We start from the raw sequence: 21,811 nt of genomic DNA on the forward strand, positions 1-21,811 counted from the left end.
TTCCCAAATAACCAAATTCATCCACTTCTATCAGTTTTTGCTTCCCAATTTATTTGGTAGTCTTGACTTCTTCTCTTCTGCTGCATACTAATATCTTAGTTTTCTTTGTGCTTATTTTCAGTTGATATTTACCCATTACCCTACCCATTTTAACCAGAATATTTTTAAAATTCTTCTCTGTTTTTGCTATAATGGCTATGTCATTGGCAAATCTTAGCATACTAATTTTTTCTCCATGGATATTCACTCTTAATGCTTTCTCTTTGATTTCATTAATGGCTTTCTCAATGTAAACATTGAAAATTACGGGTGCCAATGCACAGCCTTGTCTCACTCCTTTCCTAATTCTTGCTTCTTCACAGCTGGGCCCTGATTTTATGACCGCTACTTGGTTTTTGTATAAACTGTGGATGATTCTTCTGTAATTGTAAAGAACCCCAATTTCTTTTAGGATTTCAAGCCTTGTGCTCCAATCCACGTTGTCAAATGCCTTCTCTAAGTCCACCAACATTGGCTTGTTCTTTTCCATTCTCTTCTAACAGACCAAACATCTGTTTCACATCAGAATTATTAGTTTGGTCTTTGAAACAAAGAGGTAGTAAATAGAAAATTTATTCTCTGTCTAGAGATCATATTTCTATGTTTTCAGTATATACAAGAAACATTGATAAATTAAATACAAACAGAAACTATACTCATTAAACACACTAAATATTTTACATCTTGCTATGAGCAATCAAAACATAAGACAATAACATTAATGAACAAGATGTTCATTGAAGATGACCTTCATTTAATTCACAAAAGTATACCTTAAGTATAAGGGAAATTAATTTAGTTTTGAAGTCTCAAGGATTGGGGTTCTTTTAAACAGTTTACTTAGTTCCTAATATGATAAATGAGTGCTTCCAAGTTAACTTTAAAAAATTAGTATGTCAGAGATTTCTTTGAGGCAGGTATTTATAGTGGTCATTTCAAACTAAGGATCTTAAAGAAAGAGTGGAACTACAAGGAATTAGCAATGCTAAGACCTGGCAGTGGGAGCATACCATATCCTAGGGACTCTCATTGCAATTGGGAAGTCCACATGATTTATAATGAGAAATTGTTTGAGGCCTGACTTTGTAGAAATGGTGAATCTTCATAATGAATTACAGCAGGAAACTTCACACTTAATTTGATAGCGAATGGCCAGGGTTTTGGCTAGAGGAACACAGCAAAAATATATTGTTGCATGCATTTGTGAGTCCAGGTTCAAGAAGTACGTTGAGAACAAAGGCTACAATGTTGTGGAAAGGTAATTGATGCATGAATGTAACATTTATTAATTATATGGAAAATTAAACATTTTTAAATAATGGATTCTTATACTTCCTGGACAAACAGTGTAGTAGAGCTGAGGGAAAGAGACAGCTGTTTTGCATGATACTACATAATGCTAGCTTCTCAAGCCCTCTTGAGCACCAATATATATTTCCTTATGAAAATGGTTTTCCTTTGCCATTTTATTATTTGTTCCATCTTGATGTTGGATGAGAATATGTGAATTTTTATTGAGGTTCAAACAGTATTGTTTCTTTAAATTCATTGAGCAATGATTTAATGTAATCCAAAAAAGGCATTCAAAGCATTATAGTACCCAAAATAAAAATCAGAAGATTCAATGCCAAAGTTGTTGCAGAAATAACATGTCTTGAATTTGCAGAATTGATTGAAACTGTAATAGAAATGTAATTTTGTTAGTAGTTTCATGGGTTTGAAGCATGTTAGTTACATGATGTAAAATTTATTATGAACAATTGTATTAAAACTTCATAGGATCCTCTCTATCAAAGTTGTAATTATTTGCAAGGAGTACTTTCTGAAGGATAGCCGTTATAATATTACTTTTCAGGTGAAGGAATTAATATTGGGAATGGATGAGGTTTCAGTGGTGAAGCGAGGGGGGGGGGGTTTGGGGGATAAAATCCCCCCCCACCCCCAGAGCTCAGAGAAATTATTAAGTTTAATCCATTTTACTTATTTGGATCAGTATTACACATAGAATAGTGTTAGAATTTATCAAATATCCCCCAGAAAGACGTAAAAATCGCCATTTTGAACCATTATTCTTCATTTTTTTCTGGAGGAGGGCCCCCCGCAACTCCTGCTTACCCTGGCAGGTACACAATACCCCCACACCCATAAGTATTAGTTTTGCCTAAAACCCCCCCTATCCTTAATTCCTAGCTGCACGCCTGTGAGGTTTGATTTGTGAGGAGAGATTGAAATACTTTCTAGGAATATGTGATGGAGAACCCATAAAGAATAAAATGAAAAATATATGAAGAACTTAAAGAATATATGGAGAACAGACTAATTTTTGTAGCCTCTGAGAACCCTTGCTTTGTATGGGCATATACATACTTGCGTGGTGCACATATGTAAATATTTAGCATGCTGTCTAATACATGTTGCATAAAACTCATCCATTCTAACAATTGTAGAGGTTAGAATAGTGAATGTACCACAGCCATGTCACAATTTAATTGGATAATTCCCCCAAGGCCATACTCTATGCATGTAATTTAGAAACCGGGATCTAGAACAATATGGAAAATGGAGAGAAAACATATTTACTGGCAAACTCCCTGACTTTGCAGATTTCCTCCGAGGAACAATATTCTCAAGAACAGTGGCTATTTTGCTGCCTTCTGTTCACATTTTTGCTCATGCATTCATTCATTTTAAAGCTTTACATGATGCCTTTAAAAATGCACAATGATCATGAATGCATTAAGTTGTGCAATTTGTTCCCTATGTAAAATGGCTGTAGGGCCCCTCTTGTCATCATTTGCAGTAAGTGTGTTAAGTCATGTGTATCTTTTAATTTAACTTACGTGAGGGTACTTATGAATGAACATTTGATGAAATACAATGCCCTTACCTTCCAATTTTGCTTTTAAGTCTATTTTTCCAAAGTCATTTTCCATTGTGCATATGTAAATTCCTTCATCTTGTTCTTGGAAATCTGCAATGAAATTAGTGAATGATTATAAATTTGGATCTACTGATGCTACCCCAGTGGGGGAGCAGGGAGGCCAAGGGGTTCAAACCCTCTCTGAAATTATTGTAAACGGCTCCCTCATGTTGGCTCGAGGGGAGTAATGCACTTGAGCAGATACTCAAGTGCATTCCTCTTCCAACTGAATCCTTTCCCTGAAAAATTTTTCTAGGTATGGCCTCAGAGAAAGGAATATATAGAGTTCTCAATGCATTTGCTACATGAAATAGAGCTACATATTTCTGTTACTGAAAAGTTGGTTGCTTACTGATGAGTGGTGTTCCGTGATTTTTGCAAATGCAAATACGTATTCACGATTTTGTGCATAATTTCAGTTTTTATTTGTTTATTCAGCAAAATTAGGTGTTTTCAGCATAAATAATGTTGTTTTCCACAAATAAACATTGTTTTTACCAATTTTTCTGGACAAGTTTAAACCACGGGGTAAAATAATGGATTCCTGACGCTGTCGCATTACATCACCATTTCTGCGGCTTGGTTTCCGCGTGTCCGCCGTTGTGCCATTGATACGCTTCTGGCCAATTTCTTGATGTTTTTGTGGTCTAGAGGTTAGGATGGGGGTTTCAAGTGAAAGTCGTATTGTATAGAGTGAGTTTTTGCCAACTGGAATGAAAAAAATGTAGAACCTCTTACTTCTCATCCTGATGATTATGCTAGTGATGTGTTTGACAGAAAATAATTTACATGAATAAATTCTGCAGTGTTAGCATTGATAATACATATATACTGGATTCGTAATTTTTTCTGCTCTAAACATGTAGGAGGTGGACCAACCATGCAACAGATTTTGCTGTAAGACAATGCAACAGATTTTGCTGTATTGTGTGGAGAGGAGTTCAACTGCAATACAACAGAGGCATTTATTAAGGCCTAAGATACAAATAAATTGCAAGATGCATCAATTGTCTGTCTGAAATATTCATGGTCAGTAGAAGCCCAGCCATTATCTTTCAGATTTAGGAAAAGTAATGTAAAAAGGGGGAATGTGGTAGCCAAGGGGGCCTAGTTTGCTGATTGAGGGGTGTTTCTTTCAAATTACGAGTGAAACCTTTGAGCACCCCAATCAAAATCCTCAATATTCAAGAGGTTTCCCGGGGAATGGAATTGGTACCCCAACCCCGAATATGTATCTGAAATTCATTCATCTGCAGCTCAGTTTGGGGGAGCTTTTCCTTATAAATCCAAATTAATCTTCAAGTTAAATCACTGAGTGTGTGATATTTTCCTGATCTGCAAATGATACTAACAACAATGGTAATATTCACTTGCTAAATTTTGGCTTGGGAACCCAGTCCTCAATGGCCCCATAACTATAGACACAAATTTTAATTAACTGAATAAGTGCCATGTTCAGAAAAAGATTGAGTAAAAGACTTTGAGGGTCACATTCTTATTTGTTTTGACCTATGCCTTTACATTGGTGAGATAGGGTCCACCACAGTCCAATCTACTCCTCGGAGTACAACCCTGAGCAACTGAGATAATGTCCACACATCTTACTACCTCTTCAACAGACTTCTCCTTTGGGATTAAAAGTGCACTTGTATCATTACAATTTTCATTTTGTGCGAGAAATAGGTTTTAGGTTTTATTTGACAATTTTACTCACTGCTTTTATTGAAAACTGGATCTATATATGTACCAATTTATTGCTCTTTTTTATGCAACATTGTGAAGTTTTTATTTACTGCAATCTATGAGCACTACTGATGAGCCGTCTGCCGCATTGGCATCATAGCAGGCAGTGGCAACATCATATATTGTCCTCTGATATTCCTCTGGATTAAACTTGGAAGTTACTCCACATCCCATGGACCTGTCGCCAGGCATAATGGGTACATTCGCATGTACTTTGCTCTGTGATCACTTGGTGAGAGTGTACGGAATACAACAGTACTTAGCATGACTCCTACATGTTTTGCGCCTGAGTGATCGGAAGTGAGCATGGTGTTTCTACGCTCACTAAAATAGCGACTGCTCAGTGCTGTGATGTCACTCCGCTCAGTCCCATGACATCAAAGTGCTCACTTGCTCAGTGAGCAAAGGAGAGCACTCAGTGTAGCTGAATGCACTCATTTGCTCATTGTAAATATTTCAATTGTAGCAATATCTCTGTGACGATGGGAGAAAAACAATGGAGCAATAATGGACGACAATTCTTGTTGAAGACGCTGAACAAAGGATACGAGAGTATTGTAATGACAATAGTGGCATTTGGGTGTACGCGTCATTGCTCCTGATGTGTTCGCTGGAAGACCTTATTAATTGTGTTTGTAATTTGTATTAACTAGATTTGTGAATTTACAGAGTAAAGGGAATGTTATACAAAGTATCATGGTTTTTTCAAAGCAAATCGTTAGAAAATGCAAAACTATCAAATGGGTCTCATGGAATATGCTATTAACACACACTTGATTCAAAGAATGTCAAAGGAAAAAAAAGGTGATGTTGCCATTTCATTTAATACATATGTAGGTACTATGAAACCACTGTTGGTGATAGGCTCATACTAGTAAGCAACCTATATTTCAACATTAAATTCGCTCCATTTCATGATAAAATATTTAATCTGCAATGACCACTCTCGTTATTCCTTTCACTCTGCCATGGTCTTGCTGTAGATGTAACATATGTACCACTAGAAGGATTGAAGGGGCTTTTTTTACCCTTTTCAATTTCCTATATTATGCCAATTTTTATTTCTGCATGAATTATTCCCGGGATCATTAGCCTCTCATGAATGAACAAATTAAACAGGAAACATTATTTGCTTGTAGTTATAAGAATCAGATGGATTTTCCTGGTACTTAAAAAATGGTCATTCAGAGTGATTCCCTTGCTGTCTTTGCAATTCAACCCATATATGTGTCTGCCAGGGTGAATGGTGAACGTATTAAGGCAAAGGTAGTTCCCCAAAATATATTTGAGTTATTTTTAAAAAATTACCCACAACTGGCATTTTAACCCAGAAACACGAAATGAGAGGTATAACTTAACCCCTTATAATCTTTCTAGGGTGCAGAAAAAGCTCAGTTATTTTAAGTGTTCTCCCATTCCTGGTCAAGCTAATAAGTTTGGAAAAAGTTCTTGAGTTCTCATAATTTGGTTATGCTAAATATGTACTTATGTACCGAAGATAGCGGCTTGTGAAAATTTGCCATTAGAAAAATTTTTAATTGCTAAAGTGAAAGCACTTTTGAAACTTTGATGGTATCCAATATTACTCAGAATGTTGTTCTTAAAATTGTTATCAGGTATTGGTGTGCCTGCCGGAATAAAATTATACTACACCAGGGATGCCGACTTACAAAAAAAATATTGGGGGGGCCCTAACCGGGGATCTTGCCCCGGGAAATTTTATACGTAGTGAGTTTTAAGGATTTTAGAAGAGTCACATGATCAACATTAGAATCCTGATAACTCAAATCTCAATATCTGGACACTCAGGGGAAAATTGACAAGCCTGGCACATTTTTTCCTCACACCCATAACGAATTTTTGAGGGGCTCAGGCCCCATGGGGTCGGCACCACTGTACCACACACTCTTATTGGGTTTACTTTAGTCATTGATTGTGTCCTAACCAATGATATGCAAGGTTCCAGAGGCAAGAACTTCATGTCTCATCAGATCTATAGGAATATCATGTTGCCTTCTCCATGAAATTTTTGCTTCCATCCTGGGGAAGTCAACAGGAGTCTCTGCATTGCAATGAAGCCAATCCTCCTTTCCCAATGCAATGGCTAAATCTGTAATAAAGGTAATGAATTAAACTTGCGGAAATTTTCATTGGCATAGTTATTGGAACTGAGGAATTGTATCAATTTGAGTTAAATCAAGCATAAGCATCTTAAAACGAATGAATATTGATGCATACCATTAGGTGATGTACTTGCAATTGGTGGGGTACCCAGTATCAAGTGGAAGTCAGATCTGCTCGTTGAGTTAAGAATACTTTGTGCCATACACGTGTAGGTGCCTTCAGTGGCTGCATTGAATCCATGTATACTTAAAGACAGTCCATCTTCAGATATCTGGAAATTAAAGATAAGGTTGAAAAGGGCAGTCAAGAAAGATGACTTCATAGGCTGTGTTAATAGTCATTCATTTGGGTCTCATTGAGATAGATTTTATTGGTGTTAGCTAATAAGGACGTACCTCATAATACTGATTATTTTTAATGGGCTGATCATTGTGTTGCCAGCTCATTTTCGGCAGTGGAATACCGGAAACCGCACATGACACTGTTGCCAATTCTCCAATAGCATAGGACATATGTTGATTGGTCAATGGCTGAACACTAGGAGGCTCCCAATACATAGCCCTAATCTCTTTTTGTGCTAAAAAAATAAGAAGATGACAGTTTGCCAATATAAATTAGGAGAAAAAAATGTTGAATCAATTATTCTATACATTTTTCATTCCACATTATTATTTTAAGGCTCACACATCAGGGTGGTCCAAAAAGATTGAGTGCAATCAAATTTTGCATGCTGCCCACTAACTTGATGGCAAGTACAGTTGAGGACCTCAAATCTGGAATCCAGAAACCCGAAATCCAGAATATTTGAAAATTCCTCTGCGTAGTGTTTTGACTTGCCACCTCGTGGCACCACTCTCCAAAGCCTTGTTCTGGGATGAGTAGGAATTTAGCACATACTATGGACATAAGCTAAGAACCTTGTCAGGGACACATAAGGATATCAAGTACAAGAGCCTGAGCACATGCATAAATTAATTAATTTACTAAATATACTATGAAGACCAGAAATCCAGAAGCCCTTCGGTCCCAAGCTTTCTGGATTTGAGGTCCTCAACTGTAGATAGAAAATTACTTTTGCAAAATTTAAGCACGCTAGGCCCCACCATTTTCCACCACAAACCATAATACTCCTGGCATTTTTCCTCTATGTAGTGTTTAGAAGCTCTTCAGAAGGGTTCATTAATTGGTAGAAAAATACTTTTTTCTTGCTCACACCTAGAGATAAATTCTCTCCAAACAAATTTCTCTATGGGATAGGCAAACCATTATTTGTAAACATTGCTAATCCTTCTGTAATGCTAACTTCATTTTTCTTTTTCCATGATTTCCCATTTTTCAAATAAAACCCATTCTTCGTGGAATTTCAATGCTATCAGATCCTCACTAAGGAACCATAAATCTAAAAATGTTTTATTGACAGCATTAGCGATGTCTGCATTGACAGATTTGTAGCAGAGAAGAGTGTTTAACACATTCAATGCGGATGATATTTTTCGCCGTAACCTCCAATGACGGATGGGTGATTTTCCTTTATAACGGTGGTGTTGCAAATAATACAACAGAATTTGCAATTTTTTTTTGCTTCTATTTCTCACAATTTGTAAAAAACCTTAATGACATACATGTATGCCACCCGTCACCAGTAATTGACAATTCACGCAACCCGCATTACACAAATGCAATTTTACTTGTATGAAGGAGTAAACTTTTCATATTTCCGTTTATAATACTTCTTCTACCGTTGATGCCTTAGGTTAATGACGAAAATATCTTAGAATTAGTCTTTACGTGTAATTTTTTTGTTTCAAAGGCCGTAGATTTAATTTTTTCAAGTCACAGATGTAGAACACACAATGAACGGCAAGAAAAATATAAATTTATGGAATAAACATTTTTTTAATCAAAGCAAATCTATGTTACCTCAGAGTTATTGCAAAATTGAAACATTTCAATAAAAATTCTTACAAATTTTTATGATATATTTGAAAGCAAGACCTTAGACAAGAGCCCTGGTTGACCTTCACATTCTGGGCAAATTGTAGTCACTGTCCTACGGATGGCTTCACGGTTAGCGAAGAAATGAAGAGCCTGCGCATAATTCCTAAAAACCTATCACGGCACATTTTCTCCCCGAATATCGGTACTTGCACTAACTCTGACCTCCTCCAATCGTTAGAAATCATGTTAACCCTAACTGTGCCCATGTGGAGAAGAAGGCCCAGCCAAGTTTCCAGTTATCCCTGCCCAATGACTTCCAACCCATTATGCCCTTAGTGAAGGCCCTTGGTGAAGGATTTCGGAAGGAAATGCTTTCTGCATTTTTCTCCGTCTACGAGAGGATTATTTCAAAGAAAATATCATTTGCAAGTTGAAATAATCCCTGGGAGTGCCGCTGGTAGGGAGGGACTCCAACCTTGAGCCTTAAAAATTATCCAGCAAAATAGTATAATTTGTGTAATGGAGTGTTGCATATGTGATTAATATGTTAGTTTTTATGAAAAGTAAGACTATCTGTACCTAACACTAGAACATATTAATGTCCTACAAAATGAAAACGCCATGATGAATAGAGGACAAGTAATTGATGTGGAGCAATGACTGAGAAAGTATGCCGTAAAATTAGGAAAAAAAACCCAAATATGTAAAAAAAAAAACTTAATTTGCAATAATGATTTTAAAAATTATTAATAAAGTATAAAATACGACCTTATGGACCGCATGGAAACATTTTGAAATAAAATAGTGAGTTTTGAGACGAGAATACACGTTATTAACAAAAACTAAGTCTGATTATAATTCTTGTTGTTGCACATAAGATATGAATAAATTAAAAAATAAGATAAAAACACAATTTCAAGGGAATAAATAATGGTTAAATGCCATAGGTAATGCTTAAAATGCCTCTGAGCTTATCCATTCATTTCCGCAATTTCGTTTACGAAGCTAAGGAAATAAATACACAAGCAAAAAAATACAGACCAATACTGTACATAATGTAATGCAGTGTTGCATTTGCGATAACTGTTATTTTTTATGAAAAGGAAGAAAATCTGCAATTAACCCCAAGACTATGAATAACTCAGAAAATGAAATAAACGCTAAATTAATAGAGGATTGGTAATTGACCTAGAGACACGAATGAGAAAATATGCCGTAAAAGTAGGAAAAAGACCCAAAAAAATCACCCAGGATAAACGTAATTTGCAATAATAAAAAAAGTTCCTAGAAAAATAAATTCAATTATAACATAATTAACTGAAGCACCTCACTAAGATCATTTTTTTATAATGTAGTGAGTATAAAACGGGGATAAATATCTTTAATAAAAAGTTAGTCTAATCATAATTTTTGTGATAGCACATAAAATATGAATAAATTAAAAAGGAAGGTAAACAAAAGAAAATTTAAAAAAATAATCCATTTGTAAGACATGATGGGATATTTACGATAAGAATAATGTAAAAGAGGTGAAGGAAATGAAAAAAAAAATCTCAACCTGCCAAATTGTTCCAAAAATAGCACTAAAGTAAACAAAAAAACACTAAAAATGAAGGAACACGTAGAACTAGAAACAGACACTTCCGCAATGGTGTAAGGTCACTCCCGAACTGCGGGAGGGTGAAAAAGTAACGCTAGGCGCGTTTGGAGCACCCTAGTGACAAGTGGAAAAACGAACTCCCGAAGACATACATTTATGTCTTCTGCCTGAGTGGAAAAGCCTTCATGGCATATAAATATGTCATCCGCACTGAAAGTGTTAAGTCAAATCTAAATCTTTTTTGGAGCAGCCACGAGAGCAGAGGCACTAAACCACTGAAAAATATAATTAATTGCAATGAAAATGCAAACTTCACCAAGGCAGGGCACATATTCCTATTCAAAGTTCACGTATTCTTCACTGCTGTTATATGTAGTTATCATTCATTTTTTCTCTTAATTCCTAAATTTCAGAAAAATGAAAATTTACGGGCTCCTGTAGCCACTCTCTGCAACTTCTTCATTCTGTGACCATAGGTTCAATAGATTCTGGTTAATTGGGACATATTGGGACTTTTGCACTTTGGCCCAACTAAGTGGCTGCTCCAATTAGGCGGACTCTCTTGTATATGGGAATAAAAAACTTTGAAATGGTAGAAAGAAGACTAAAGAACATTTATAATGTAACAAAAGTTTATTAAAATATTAATTTGATTATATATATCATCGAGTTTAGTTAATTTATTATTTTTAAGAATTTTTAGAATTTTTTAAAGAATTATACGATTTTTGTTAAATATATTTGTCACAGCCTCGGGCGACGCTGAATGAATGTCTTTTACTAAGTCCTATTAAAGAAAAGTCTTATCCTCTAGCGGAAAGTATAACAACAAGAACTTTCAAAATAGGGCAAGAATAGGAACATTTGTGCAAAATAAGAGTAAATCAAAGGAGGAAAATTAAACAAAACAGTATTCTGAAAACAAAGAATTTTAATTTCGTCGCAAGTACCTATTGAGTCAATGTCGCCGACTCATGGCCCAATAAAGCGGCATGCTGTCCCAATCAAGCGGAGAATACTCTGGGATATTCCTCTATTGGGTTCTGTTCTTCAAGATCTGCCCCAAGTAACCGGTGGACCCATTAAACGGAATCTACTGTATATCTTTTTTCCCTGGTCAACCTTCTTCGAAGGTTGGGTAATTTATTTTTGTCTAACATAATCATATGACCTGGCCTTCCTTTCTTTTGCTGTGATAACAAAAACTCATTGTTCTGGCTAGATTAATTAAGTTTCATTGTGTCTTCACGTGGAATGTCAAAGATGTCATCTTTTATCTATCTATCATTTATTTCTCGGACAGTAAAAAAAATATTAAGTCACTGCATATGCATAAAACCAAGTCCCAGCTCACACCTCAAGTATTCCCTGAAAGGAAAAAAAAAGTTATTGCGATCCACGTTGCCTTTTACCTATAGGATTGAAGGAGCATTCCCAATAAGTAAAATAAATAATTCTCCATGGCTTCTTGGAGTTGTATCGATCTAAAATTTTACAAACATAGTTTTCCAGCTATGTATTTGTCATTGAATTAGGGGGTGGGATCATGCAAAATTTGACCCTTTTCACTGCTTTTGAACCATCCTACTCATAGTAAGTGTGGCTCTCATTTTACTCATGACCGCTTGGGGAGGAGGGGCCACCCACCAAGCAAGAGCCTTCCACCAATATAGAGGTAAATCTAACCAAAATGGAAAAACAGAAAAAAATATCACATATGAGGGGATTTGAAGTGAAGCTGGGTTGATTCTTGGTTATCATGTAGTCGTCAATATTGACGGTAATAAATGGTTAACGCTGCTGATAAATAAACACTTTATCCGTTGGCGTTGTTAATGTAGCTCTGAACGCCACCTGTGGCACCCCCTGGCCTGCCACCAAAATGGGCCCTAGGCCATCCACATCCTAAATCGGGATCTGTTGGGGGGGAAGGGGTTTGGAGGGGATAGAATTTAGATCGGATATCTCATACATTTTGGGGGGAGTATGATATCAACCCCTTCCCTCCCCTCCTGCTCTCTAATGCTTAGATTTTACCCTCGTGAGTAAACCAAGTTTGCTTCTCTCACATCTTTCTGAAATCAGAAGAGAAGTGGCAGGTCTGGAACAAATCAGTGAGCAACAAAAGAAAAAAATTCCACGTGTTTAAAAAAAGTTGAGAATGAGCAGGGCCATATGATCAATGCATACCTTTAAATATAAGAAAAGTTACAATCAAATATCGATAGTCGTCTTACCTTTTCCGGCTTTGTTGTGTGCAATACAAGTATACTTTCCTTCCCACTGGTTGGATTGCGTAGGAACTCGGATGCTATGCGCATATCTAGTGGAAGACTTGATTAACTCTGGGAGAGGGTTTCCATTTAATTCCCACGTAATGTTAGCTCCTGCCTTACTATCCACTTTACATTCCAATTCTATTGCTTCCCCTTCTGTGTAGTAGAAGTCCCCTTTAGAAGTTTGTAATACTGGAGGCAATACCAAGAGGAGTTCTATTTCTCTCTTCACCTCTCCAGCTATAATGGAAGTACAAAGATATGTATGTACATGAAACGTTAAGAGAAATTTTTAATGCTTCCCCTGCAAATATCAAAGGATCACTCATTATATATTTGTTTTCCAGAATACTTTCCTTAAAATTTTGGCAGAGTGGACAAGCTGGAGAAAGATTTCAAAGTTCTTACCTTTATTTTCAGCCCTGCATTCATATAACCCAGAGTCATTGTGATGAAATGACGTGATAAGCAATGAGTTTCATTTGATAGCCTTTCTGAAAGAAATACGAACATTTTTGATTTTATGTGATAGTTTTTCTTATTACTGATATTCTCACTTCTTGAAATGTTGAAGGTAGAACTAAATTTTCATTGTATTCTATTGCTATTGTATATTAATACGTACATATAAAAAAATACTGTGAAATTTTGTAAAGCTTTACCTTCATTTTGACAACGAATGAATTCTACAAAGTAGAGCGTGAAACCATCAAGTGTAATGGCAGCAAATGCAACTCAATTTCAAGAGCTGTTTCGCCACTCACAGCTCACGCCTATGAGTGAGTTGCTCTCTGCGACTTTTTTGAGTTGTTATTGTGTACGGAAAGAGGGAAAAAGGAGAGGCAAGGGGGAAAGGTGGGCAGGGGAGGGGAAGGAGAGTGTGGAGGACAGAAGAGAGATGACGGAATGGATAGAGGAGAATGCAAGGAAGGGTAAAGAGCTCGGATCAAACTATTTATGAACAAGTGAGTGGTGCTCAAAGAGGGAGTTGCATATGTAGGGGGAGTTGCATCTCCTTTTCTGTGGCTCATGAGTCGCTCCTCTCTTTTTTCGAAGTTGCGCGTTTTTGCTGATCCACTTGCACAATGCCCATCACCAATTGTGTTCTTTCTTCCTTCTGATATCTTCGGAATATTAATGGCTCTCAATAATAATTATCTTTTATTGATGACCATGTATTCATTCCACTTACATTAGCTAATTTGTGCAATGTTATTTACTTGTTTATGATGTTTATTCTCAAAATATTGTAGATTACCAATTATGTACTTATGGAAACGCAGCAGTGGCTTTTTATAGTGTGCTCGTTGATGAATAGTTGTGCTCCACATGAAATTTTGATAGTGTAGAGGATTGGTTGTGAATTATTTTGAGAGTTTTACCACTCATATGCTTCCTGATATTTTCAGAAGGTAAAGCAATTCACTGGAGCAAAATATATTTTTTTAAATGCGTGGGCATTTTTTTTAGATATTCAAGAACAAAGTTTTAATTAAATAAATGAACTTTCGTTTATAATTTCACATTAACAGGCCATTATTATAGTATTAAGAAGTTCTATTTATTCTCTTTTCAAAAAAGTAGTAAGTAGGTGTTTTCAAATGCTGTGCCTATGTTAAAAATAGAGTTATTCGTAGATACACTAATAATGTAAAATGACTCAACTTTGGTTTACTTGATTACTCATCTAATATTCTTTGTTGATTGTCATAATACTATATACAAATTGATATTTATATCCATTGCTTATACAGATCACTGAATATGGCTACTATGAAAGGAATTAGGGAAGGTCCGGTGGAGTTGTTTGATGAAATGGAATGAACTGTTTTTTTTTACACCCCAGTTTGAAAGTGAGCATTTGATGGTGTTGGAGGAATCCTTTTAGATATTCCTCCGCTTAATGTTTTAGGTTTGGTCAGTGGTGATTAATCAAACTAGGTTTCATTTCAGTGTTCTTACATGTCAACCTCAAAAATTATAAATATTAGCATCAGTAACAATTGTTGTAGCTCCCCAATTAAGGGAGAGCATTGTACCAATGTTCAGCTAATTTGTTATCTGAATCATTTATTAAATTGCATTTTTTATATTTAGAAATGAAGCATTAAACAAATAAATTAGCTTTTGGTCTCACTCACCAATATTTCCCTCCTGTTTAAGAGTCCATGTAATTGTATAGTCATTTTCACTTTCAACCACACATTCCAGCATAACGGTTTCATTTTCTAGAATTTCTGTCTTTGTTGCTCTCATTCTGACTATCACTGGTGGAACTGAAAAAAATATGGAAACATATATTGTAATGATTAACATGAGCACTATTTGCTCGGTGCCCTATTTACATGCTTATTTGGATTAATGGCAATGTTTGAACCGGGTAAGAATTTATGTATGTAGTATGTTTACTGCAGTTTTATATATTGTTAAAATCATGTATTATGGATCTGGTTGTAAATATAGTGATATGCAGAGCATAATAGCACTAAAATCCATCTAAGGTCAAGTTGAGAAAAAATGGAAAGATAATTTCCTGTAGCACCCTGGACTTAATGTGCAAGTGGTGATTATGTGTAATGTGTACAGGGAAATTGGGTGGCCCAAGCACGTCAGTGCCTGAAGAGTGCTAAGAAAACTCAGGTATTTTGAGAAAAGTGTTTAGATGATAATTTTGAAGTTGTTAATCCTAAGATTGGTAGGGTTAGGCAAAAATGTATTAGCCCCAGGTTGTCAGTTTTCATTGAGTGATCCTGCCTGAGAGAGACCAAGAAAATAGTGATCTATTGACGTAATTTCATTTTATGTTTTAATTTGTACAAAAACACCACAATGGCTGAAAAATTGTCTCTCATATTGGTGCAACCATGTCCAATCCCTGCTTTCCATTTGCAGCTCCATCATCTCTTGGGATATGTTTAAAAAAAATTGTTGCATTCGTATTGGGAGGAGGTGTTGACAGCTTCCTTGCTATGTGCGGCAAAGGTATGAGGGTCAGTGGCGGCTCGTGAGTCTAATGCTGGGAGGGGCACACTCCACCGGGGGGGTCAAAATTTTTTGAATATTTTGTGTATTTTAGTGAGTTTTTCAGGCAATCTAGAGACCACTAATACACAAAACAATCACTAATACTAACAATCTCTAACTCGATTAACTCAACTACAACTAGGCCTATTTATATTAAAACAATTTACACATTATAAGTCAACTGGTCACCAAAACAAGGTATTCTGCAACACTGCAACAACAAGATTATACGGCCGCCAAGCAGTGCGGCGATGTCAACTCACTAGATAAGTCGCTTTGTGCATTCTCGGGCGGCGTCCCAAGACTTCCAGAAGGCACAAGCTTAGATGCGTCTTAGCACCAGCAGCCCCCACCACCACCACTCTTCATATAACTGCATAGTGATGGATTGGGACGTTCTGGGCAGCGCCCCGCGGCAACAAATACGAACTTCTCACGCTATTTTTGTATGTTTTTCCTACATTTTTGACGTATGTAATTGAAAAAACACTTTGGTTAATTAGATGCATTATTATATTTGAATGGGTATTTAATTTTTTCCTTTGTCAAATCTTTGGGAGGGGCGGCATCCGAGAGTCCTTATGGGCAAGCCGCCACTGATGAGGGTAGGGCATGTGGAACCTAGCATCAGCATGAATGTGGTCTTAATTAGGAACACCAAGGGAACGACAGCTTAATCCATCAGTCACACTTAGTATTGTACTTGAAGGAAGATATTTAAGTAGAATCTGGGAAGCTTCTGAAAAATCTCCGCCGCCACCGAGAGTCAAACCCAGGCTCCTCAGGATGGAAATCAAATGTTCTATGTATCACACTAATCCAATCTCAGTGGGTTATCATCATATATTTGTGTTGATAGCTCTTTATATGATATGGTAATGGATGTTAATCGTAACTTTCCCAGGTGTTAACATTAAGGCCCTGATACAAATAGTTCCACTAAATATTCTCAAAAATTTGCTCACTTTTTACCCTCTTGACTTCATGCAAAGTTCTTTCATGATTAAAGAAAGAGCTCAAAAACGTATTATTTACAGGACAACTGATTTTTAATGCTATTTGAATTAATTGGGCTTACCGATAATTTTCAATGATGTACCAATGGGAGATACTGTTGATCCTTTTGAATTAGTGGCTTTGCAAGTATACAATCCCTCATCATCTTTATTTGCACTTTGTAACATCAACTGTGCATCATGACTTTGCCTGCAAAAAATTGGTCTAATTAATTTTGGTACAATTTAGTACATATATATGAAAAATACAAGTAATGCTCATAATGACTGATGAATATTATTTGGTAAAATTTTATAATTGCATGTATGTACTTAAGAATAAAAGCTATCTAAATTTTGCCATATGGTATGCGTTACCTCCTTTTTGCATTATTGTAGAAAAACTTAAAAATGTCTCGAAAGCATGGAAATGTAAAATATGAAAAAGTAAAATTGCGTCACTCGATCATGACAGAATAACTGGAATTTTCTCAAGCAGTTATCGATTTCTAATGCCAATCTTTCGGTGGTCGAGTCTGCCATGATGGTCAGGGCACATATTTACATTTTTTAACTTGTGAACTGTAGCAGAACATTATCGAACCGGAGGTTACCAATGTTAACCCTGTCGAGAAGATGAACTCTTTGATTTTCTGAAACCAACTTTTTTTGTGGCTTCTTGAAAAAGTTATAGAATGTGATAGGCCTAGCCTCTGCAAAATTCAGTTTCTTTCAGACCTCAGTGGTGTATGCTTTGTAAGTCAGCCGTGTTGCCAAATGTCTTTGTCTGCATGTTCTGCCATGGTTATCTTCCCTGTCTATTTCCTTTTCTAACCTTTTACCCACTATAAACTATTAACCTGATTCCTTTCCTTCCATTCTCCGTCATCTCACTATCATGTCTTCACATTCCTAATTCTTTTATCATCTCTTCTATCAATTTTATCTCCGCCATTATGAGGATAATTTGTGGAGGAATTTTCAACTTTCTGAGGAAAGTTGATCAATTTCTTTGGCATCTTTCTGGTGTGCCAAGGATGCAGTGGCGGCGCGTGCGTATACGCATGTTAGCAAGTGCACACCCAAAGATGAATAAATTATAAAAGAAAACTATTCCTTTGCAACGCGAAGGATAAAAGTACTGTCTGCATATGCAAGAAACATGAGCCTCCGAACGCTACAGCTATCTCCTTTTCGAATTCACCGCTCTACAAGTGTGCAATCCCGTGGCATCATGCCGGGTGCATTTTTGGTCTGTGCGATCGCTTGAGGGTGCTCTGGCGGGACGAGGTAAGCGGAGGGGTATGTGCTGTTCAAAGGGGCGATGGGAGCAGACTCAAAACCATGCGAATGCGCATAATTTTGGTGACTGACTAGCAGGTAGTGTAGTGGTGTAGCCGCCACCTACACTACCTGCACCCAGGATCCTAGTCCGTCTACAGAGCCATCTGTATAGCCGTTTTCTACACTACTTCCTCATAGGGTGTAAGGAAAAGAGAATGAATTTCAACTACCGTCACTTGTAAAGGTGTGTTGAGAATAATTATTTTCACACATGCTAATATTATTTCTGTTCATGCAATTTTAAGGGTAGAGTGTACCAGTGATATGTTTTGCTTGCTATGTATTCTATTACGACGAAATATGATGCTCATGGATTAGGATTAACATAATATAATTAAATCATCCTATATCTGCTCTAATGCACACCCTAGATAAATTACCACCAGCCGCCACTGCAAGGATGGATTAGAGGGAAGTAAACTTATTGCTCTGCAGTCAAGCAAAGATAATAGTCAAGCAAAGATAATAGTCAAGCAAAGACAATAGTCAAACAAAGACAAAGACAATACCATAGCAAACACAATATGCTCCAGAATTTTCAAAGGAAGAAGGATTCAGATAGACCAATTCTTTCTCTGGACAAAATACATGAGAGAGCTGTAGAGGCTTGTGGGCTGATTTAAAAAATCCAGGATATTCCTCGCAAAGGTTACATGGTAATGTAATTCATATTGTTTGTGTTCATTGTTCTGCCCATGTTGTGCATAAAATGTAACTTTTTTAAAATCTTCTCTCTTCTTTATAAACAAATAATTCCAATACAATTCGTAACAAACTCTATATTTTCAAACTTAGAGCATAAAACCAACATCAAAAGCCACCATGATATCACAATTCCATTTATATCTACCACCACCACTCTTCTGAACCACCGCCATGAACTGCATCAGCGTGGATCCTGAGTTCTGCTATAGTCCTCTCCTCCCACTCTCTTCTCCTCTCGTAGGCGCCTCCCCTTCTCTGCTTTCTCTTCCTTTCTCTGCTACATCGCCACCTTTCTTAGTCCTTATCCCGATCCTTCCTTTAAACACGTCTGCCTCCTTCAACTCTCTATACACAACTCCACTTTTCCTTCACAACAATCCCTCACTACCATTGTCAGTTTTAAATTATATAAAAACAATATGGTGGCTTGTTTATGTTATGTTACACAGCATTAGTTTCCTTGCTTTAAATTGAAGTGTTTGTAGTATTTCTTAATACAGCAGACTCCCGATTATCCGGCTGCGGTTTATCCGCGTTGCATATTATCTGTGCATGATTTTTCACTCTCGCTTAATGTTTTCCGCGATATTTTAAAAAAAACATTGGATGCAAAATCATCGGAATTATGGCATTGATGCTAGGATACACGAGACGGACGTGACACGGGAGGCAGCTTATTGGAGGGCAAATGCATGTGGAGTCTTACGTTGTATGTCGTAGGGAGGGAATGTACCTGTGCTCTGTGAATTAACAGTGTGAAACCATCTCACTCTGCCTTCTGCAAACCTGGCCCTTCCTATTAAGCTTTATAGTGCTTGCAGATCATATTTTTTTTTAACAGAAAGATATTCTACGAACGTCGGTTTACCATCACCATATGCACCTTTGCCTGCTCATTTAACGCCCTGTCGGATGACCAGAGATGCGACTGGTCAAGGACGAAGGTGATCCGAGAATCACATGCGAAGAGGATATAGGTATGTACCTATATGGACTATGGCAGGTGATGAATGAAGATTTGAAATAGACTGTACTCTAATGAAGCAAAGTGTTAGGAAACAGATATAGAACTTCAAAAGCTACCCTGCATATACGAATTATTTCACATTCATATTTGTGTTGAGTGATTTTATGGGAAACATAAAAGTACATTTTTAAGCTTCTTCATTATATCACACTCAATAAAATAACTTTAGCACTTACTCGTACGATAAATTTCCAAGGAAGAAGTCCCCGTTTTTGTACCAATCCAATGTGAAAGGTGTTAAACTCTCAACTGCACAGTGTAATGACAGTGGTTCTCCAAGCATTGCCTCTAGCTCCGGCTCCATCGTCACATAAGGAGGTGAAACTGGGAAATACTATTGTTATTATATTCTTTTGGGAGTAACTAGGTATATCCCATGAAAATTGCTAATTTATGGTATCTTTCTCTATTATATCAAGCTGTTCTTGGGAATGTGAGGGAATTGAGTAAATTTATTTAATGGCAATTGAACATGTAATCATGTGCAAATAGATTAATTTATGAGCTGAACTTTGCACAGCATGAATTTCCCTATTTTTACTATGTATCTCAATTGCATAGAATGAGGAGTAAACTGTATGTCCTTTATAGACTACAAGGAATATTGTCTCTTGATTTGCAGAATATAATAAACATATCTAAATTAATATGATTCCTCTTCAATTGAAAGAGAAGGGAACTCATGCATAAGAACTCACAATTTATCAGCATTTATGTTTAAGGCTTATTTTTTTTGTATTTACATAATGCTCCAATTTTTAATATGCTAATATGTACCAGAGTGAGTACTTACTTGGTGCTGGACTAATGGCATTGAGGGGCATCCTTGATATTGGATTACCATTTTCATCAAATCCATGGAACTAGGAAGAAATAAGTTTCATTATTTTTCTTAATCGTAGGTATCATTGATTTAAGATTATCTGAAAATGTCATATGTAGTAGTATACATACACACCAATATGCATCATTGCGCACAATCAATTGCTTACAATCTACCATTTCTGATTAACTAGAAAGTGGCTTTTGACAGTGCTTTTTAACCTTTTATTCTCTGTGAAATTTAGTGCTTCGGTGAAAAAATAAGTGGCTATTGTCATTAATAGTTAATACAATTACTAAAAAAATCATATTTATTATGGTCGGGCACATAGCCAGGAGTTACCTCCCAATAAATTCAAAAAGAGTTAATAATAATAATTAATAATACGTATAGTCTTTATTTCCTTATGATCTTGGACAGTGGCTCAGCTAGAAATTAAGGCTGGTGGGGGTGTTTAGGTGCAACTAATACCGGGGTGTGTGGGGGTATGGAATACCCACCAGGATAAGTGGAAGGTGCGAGATTAATAAATTGTGCAATTTTAAGATAAACGGTTCAAAGTGGTGAGTTTTACGGCTTTCTGAGGGATAACTTATTAATTATTACACTATTCTAGTAGGTAGTAATATCAATCCAATTAAGTAAAATGGATTAAACTTAAAAATTTCTCCGAGCTTTGGGGGGGGGGGTTTAACCCCCAAAACCCCCCTCCCTCGCTGCGCCACTGGTCTTGGAGACATTGGAAGGCACCAATTAAAAAATATCTCATTAAATTAGAGAGAAACATAAATAATCATTACATTAAAAAAAACACAAAGCTAACACATGACATACGTACATACCTAAAAATTTACAGTTCATAATAATCAGCAATGCTATATAATGCATTCTCAAGAAGAAAAGACTTTAATTGCCTATTAAATTTTACAAAAGTGAAGTAGGTGTATCTCCAAAAATGTAGAAATTCATCTCCCATTTATCGCAAAAAATGGTGTGGCTTCTTTATACTTGTCTTTGCATCCAAATAGGCTTTGTCACGGCATATATGTGTACTATCCTCGTATTTAGGGATGAGGCTTAATCTGTGCTAGCTGGGGTGTGTTTCTTTATCCTTACCTTCTCACATTACCAAAGTAATTTGATAAACACCAAATTTAAAAACTTTACCAGAGTCCAATTTATGTTACACGCTTTCAGTAAAGAGAATGTGTGAATCTTAACACTTGCAAGATATGTGTAAAATGATTTGTAAT

The 21,811-nt window shown here is 36.4% G+C and overlaps 2 protein-coding genes across 3 annotated transcripts in view; both read right to left on the reverse strand.

Moving 5' to 3' along the window:
• Positions 1-869: 869 nt before the first annotated feature.
• LOC124158526 (contactin-5-like) lies at positions 870-13,127 on the reverse strand. Of its 2 annotated transcripts, XM_046533660.1 has the most exons (7): positions 13,049-13,127; positions 12,602-12,880; positions 7,222-7,403; positions 6,941-7,097; positions 6,648-6,812; positions 2,927-3,010; positions 870-1,717 (listed from the first exon to the last, which is right to left on the reverse strand). In XM_046533660.1, exons 3-7 carry the CDS (start codon positions 7,381-7,383, stop codon positions 1,623-1,625), a joined length of 663 nt encoding a protein of 220 aa, XP_046389616.1. In that variant the 5' UTR covers positions 7,384-7,403; positions 12,602-12,880; positions 13,049-13,127; the 3' UTR covers positions 870-1,622. The 2 variants fall into 2 exon arrangements, with proteins under 2 accessions (XP_046389616.1, XP_046389615.1); XM_046533659.1 differs by lacking the exons at positions 12,602-12,880; positions 13,049-13,127 and adding an exon at positions 7,511-7,637.
• LOC124159623 (hemicentin-2-like) overlaps positions 10,595-21,811 on the reverse strand; it is a 39,953-nt gene continuing 28,736 nt past the window's right edge. Inside the window, exons 7-12 of the mRNA XM_046535542.1 lie at positions 20,529-20,598; positions 19,912-20,059; positions 16,743-16,870; positions 14,782-14,916; positions 13,049-13,134; positions 10,595-10,639 (exon numbers count right to left, since the gene is read on the reverse strand). Coding sequence (XP_046391498.1) covers positions 10,595-10,639; positions 13,049-13,134; positions 14,782-14,916; positions 16,743-16,870; positions 19,912-20,059; positions 20,529-20,598 — 612 coding nt within the window. The remainder of the gene's footprint in view (positions 10,640-13,048; positions 13,135-14,781; positions 14,917-16,742; positions 16,871-19,911; positions 20,060-20,528; positions 20,599-21,811) is intronic.

Source organism: Ischnura elegans, chromosome 5, assembly GCF_921293095.1.
Source record: "Ischnura elegans chromosome 5, ioIscEleg1.1, whole genome shotgun sequence".
Taxonomy (NCBI): Eukaryota; Metazoa; Arthropoda; class Insecta; order Odonata; family Coenagrionidae; genus Ischnura; species Ischnura elegans.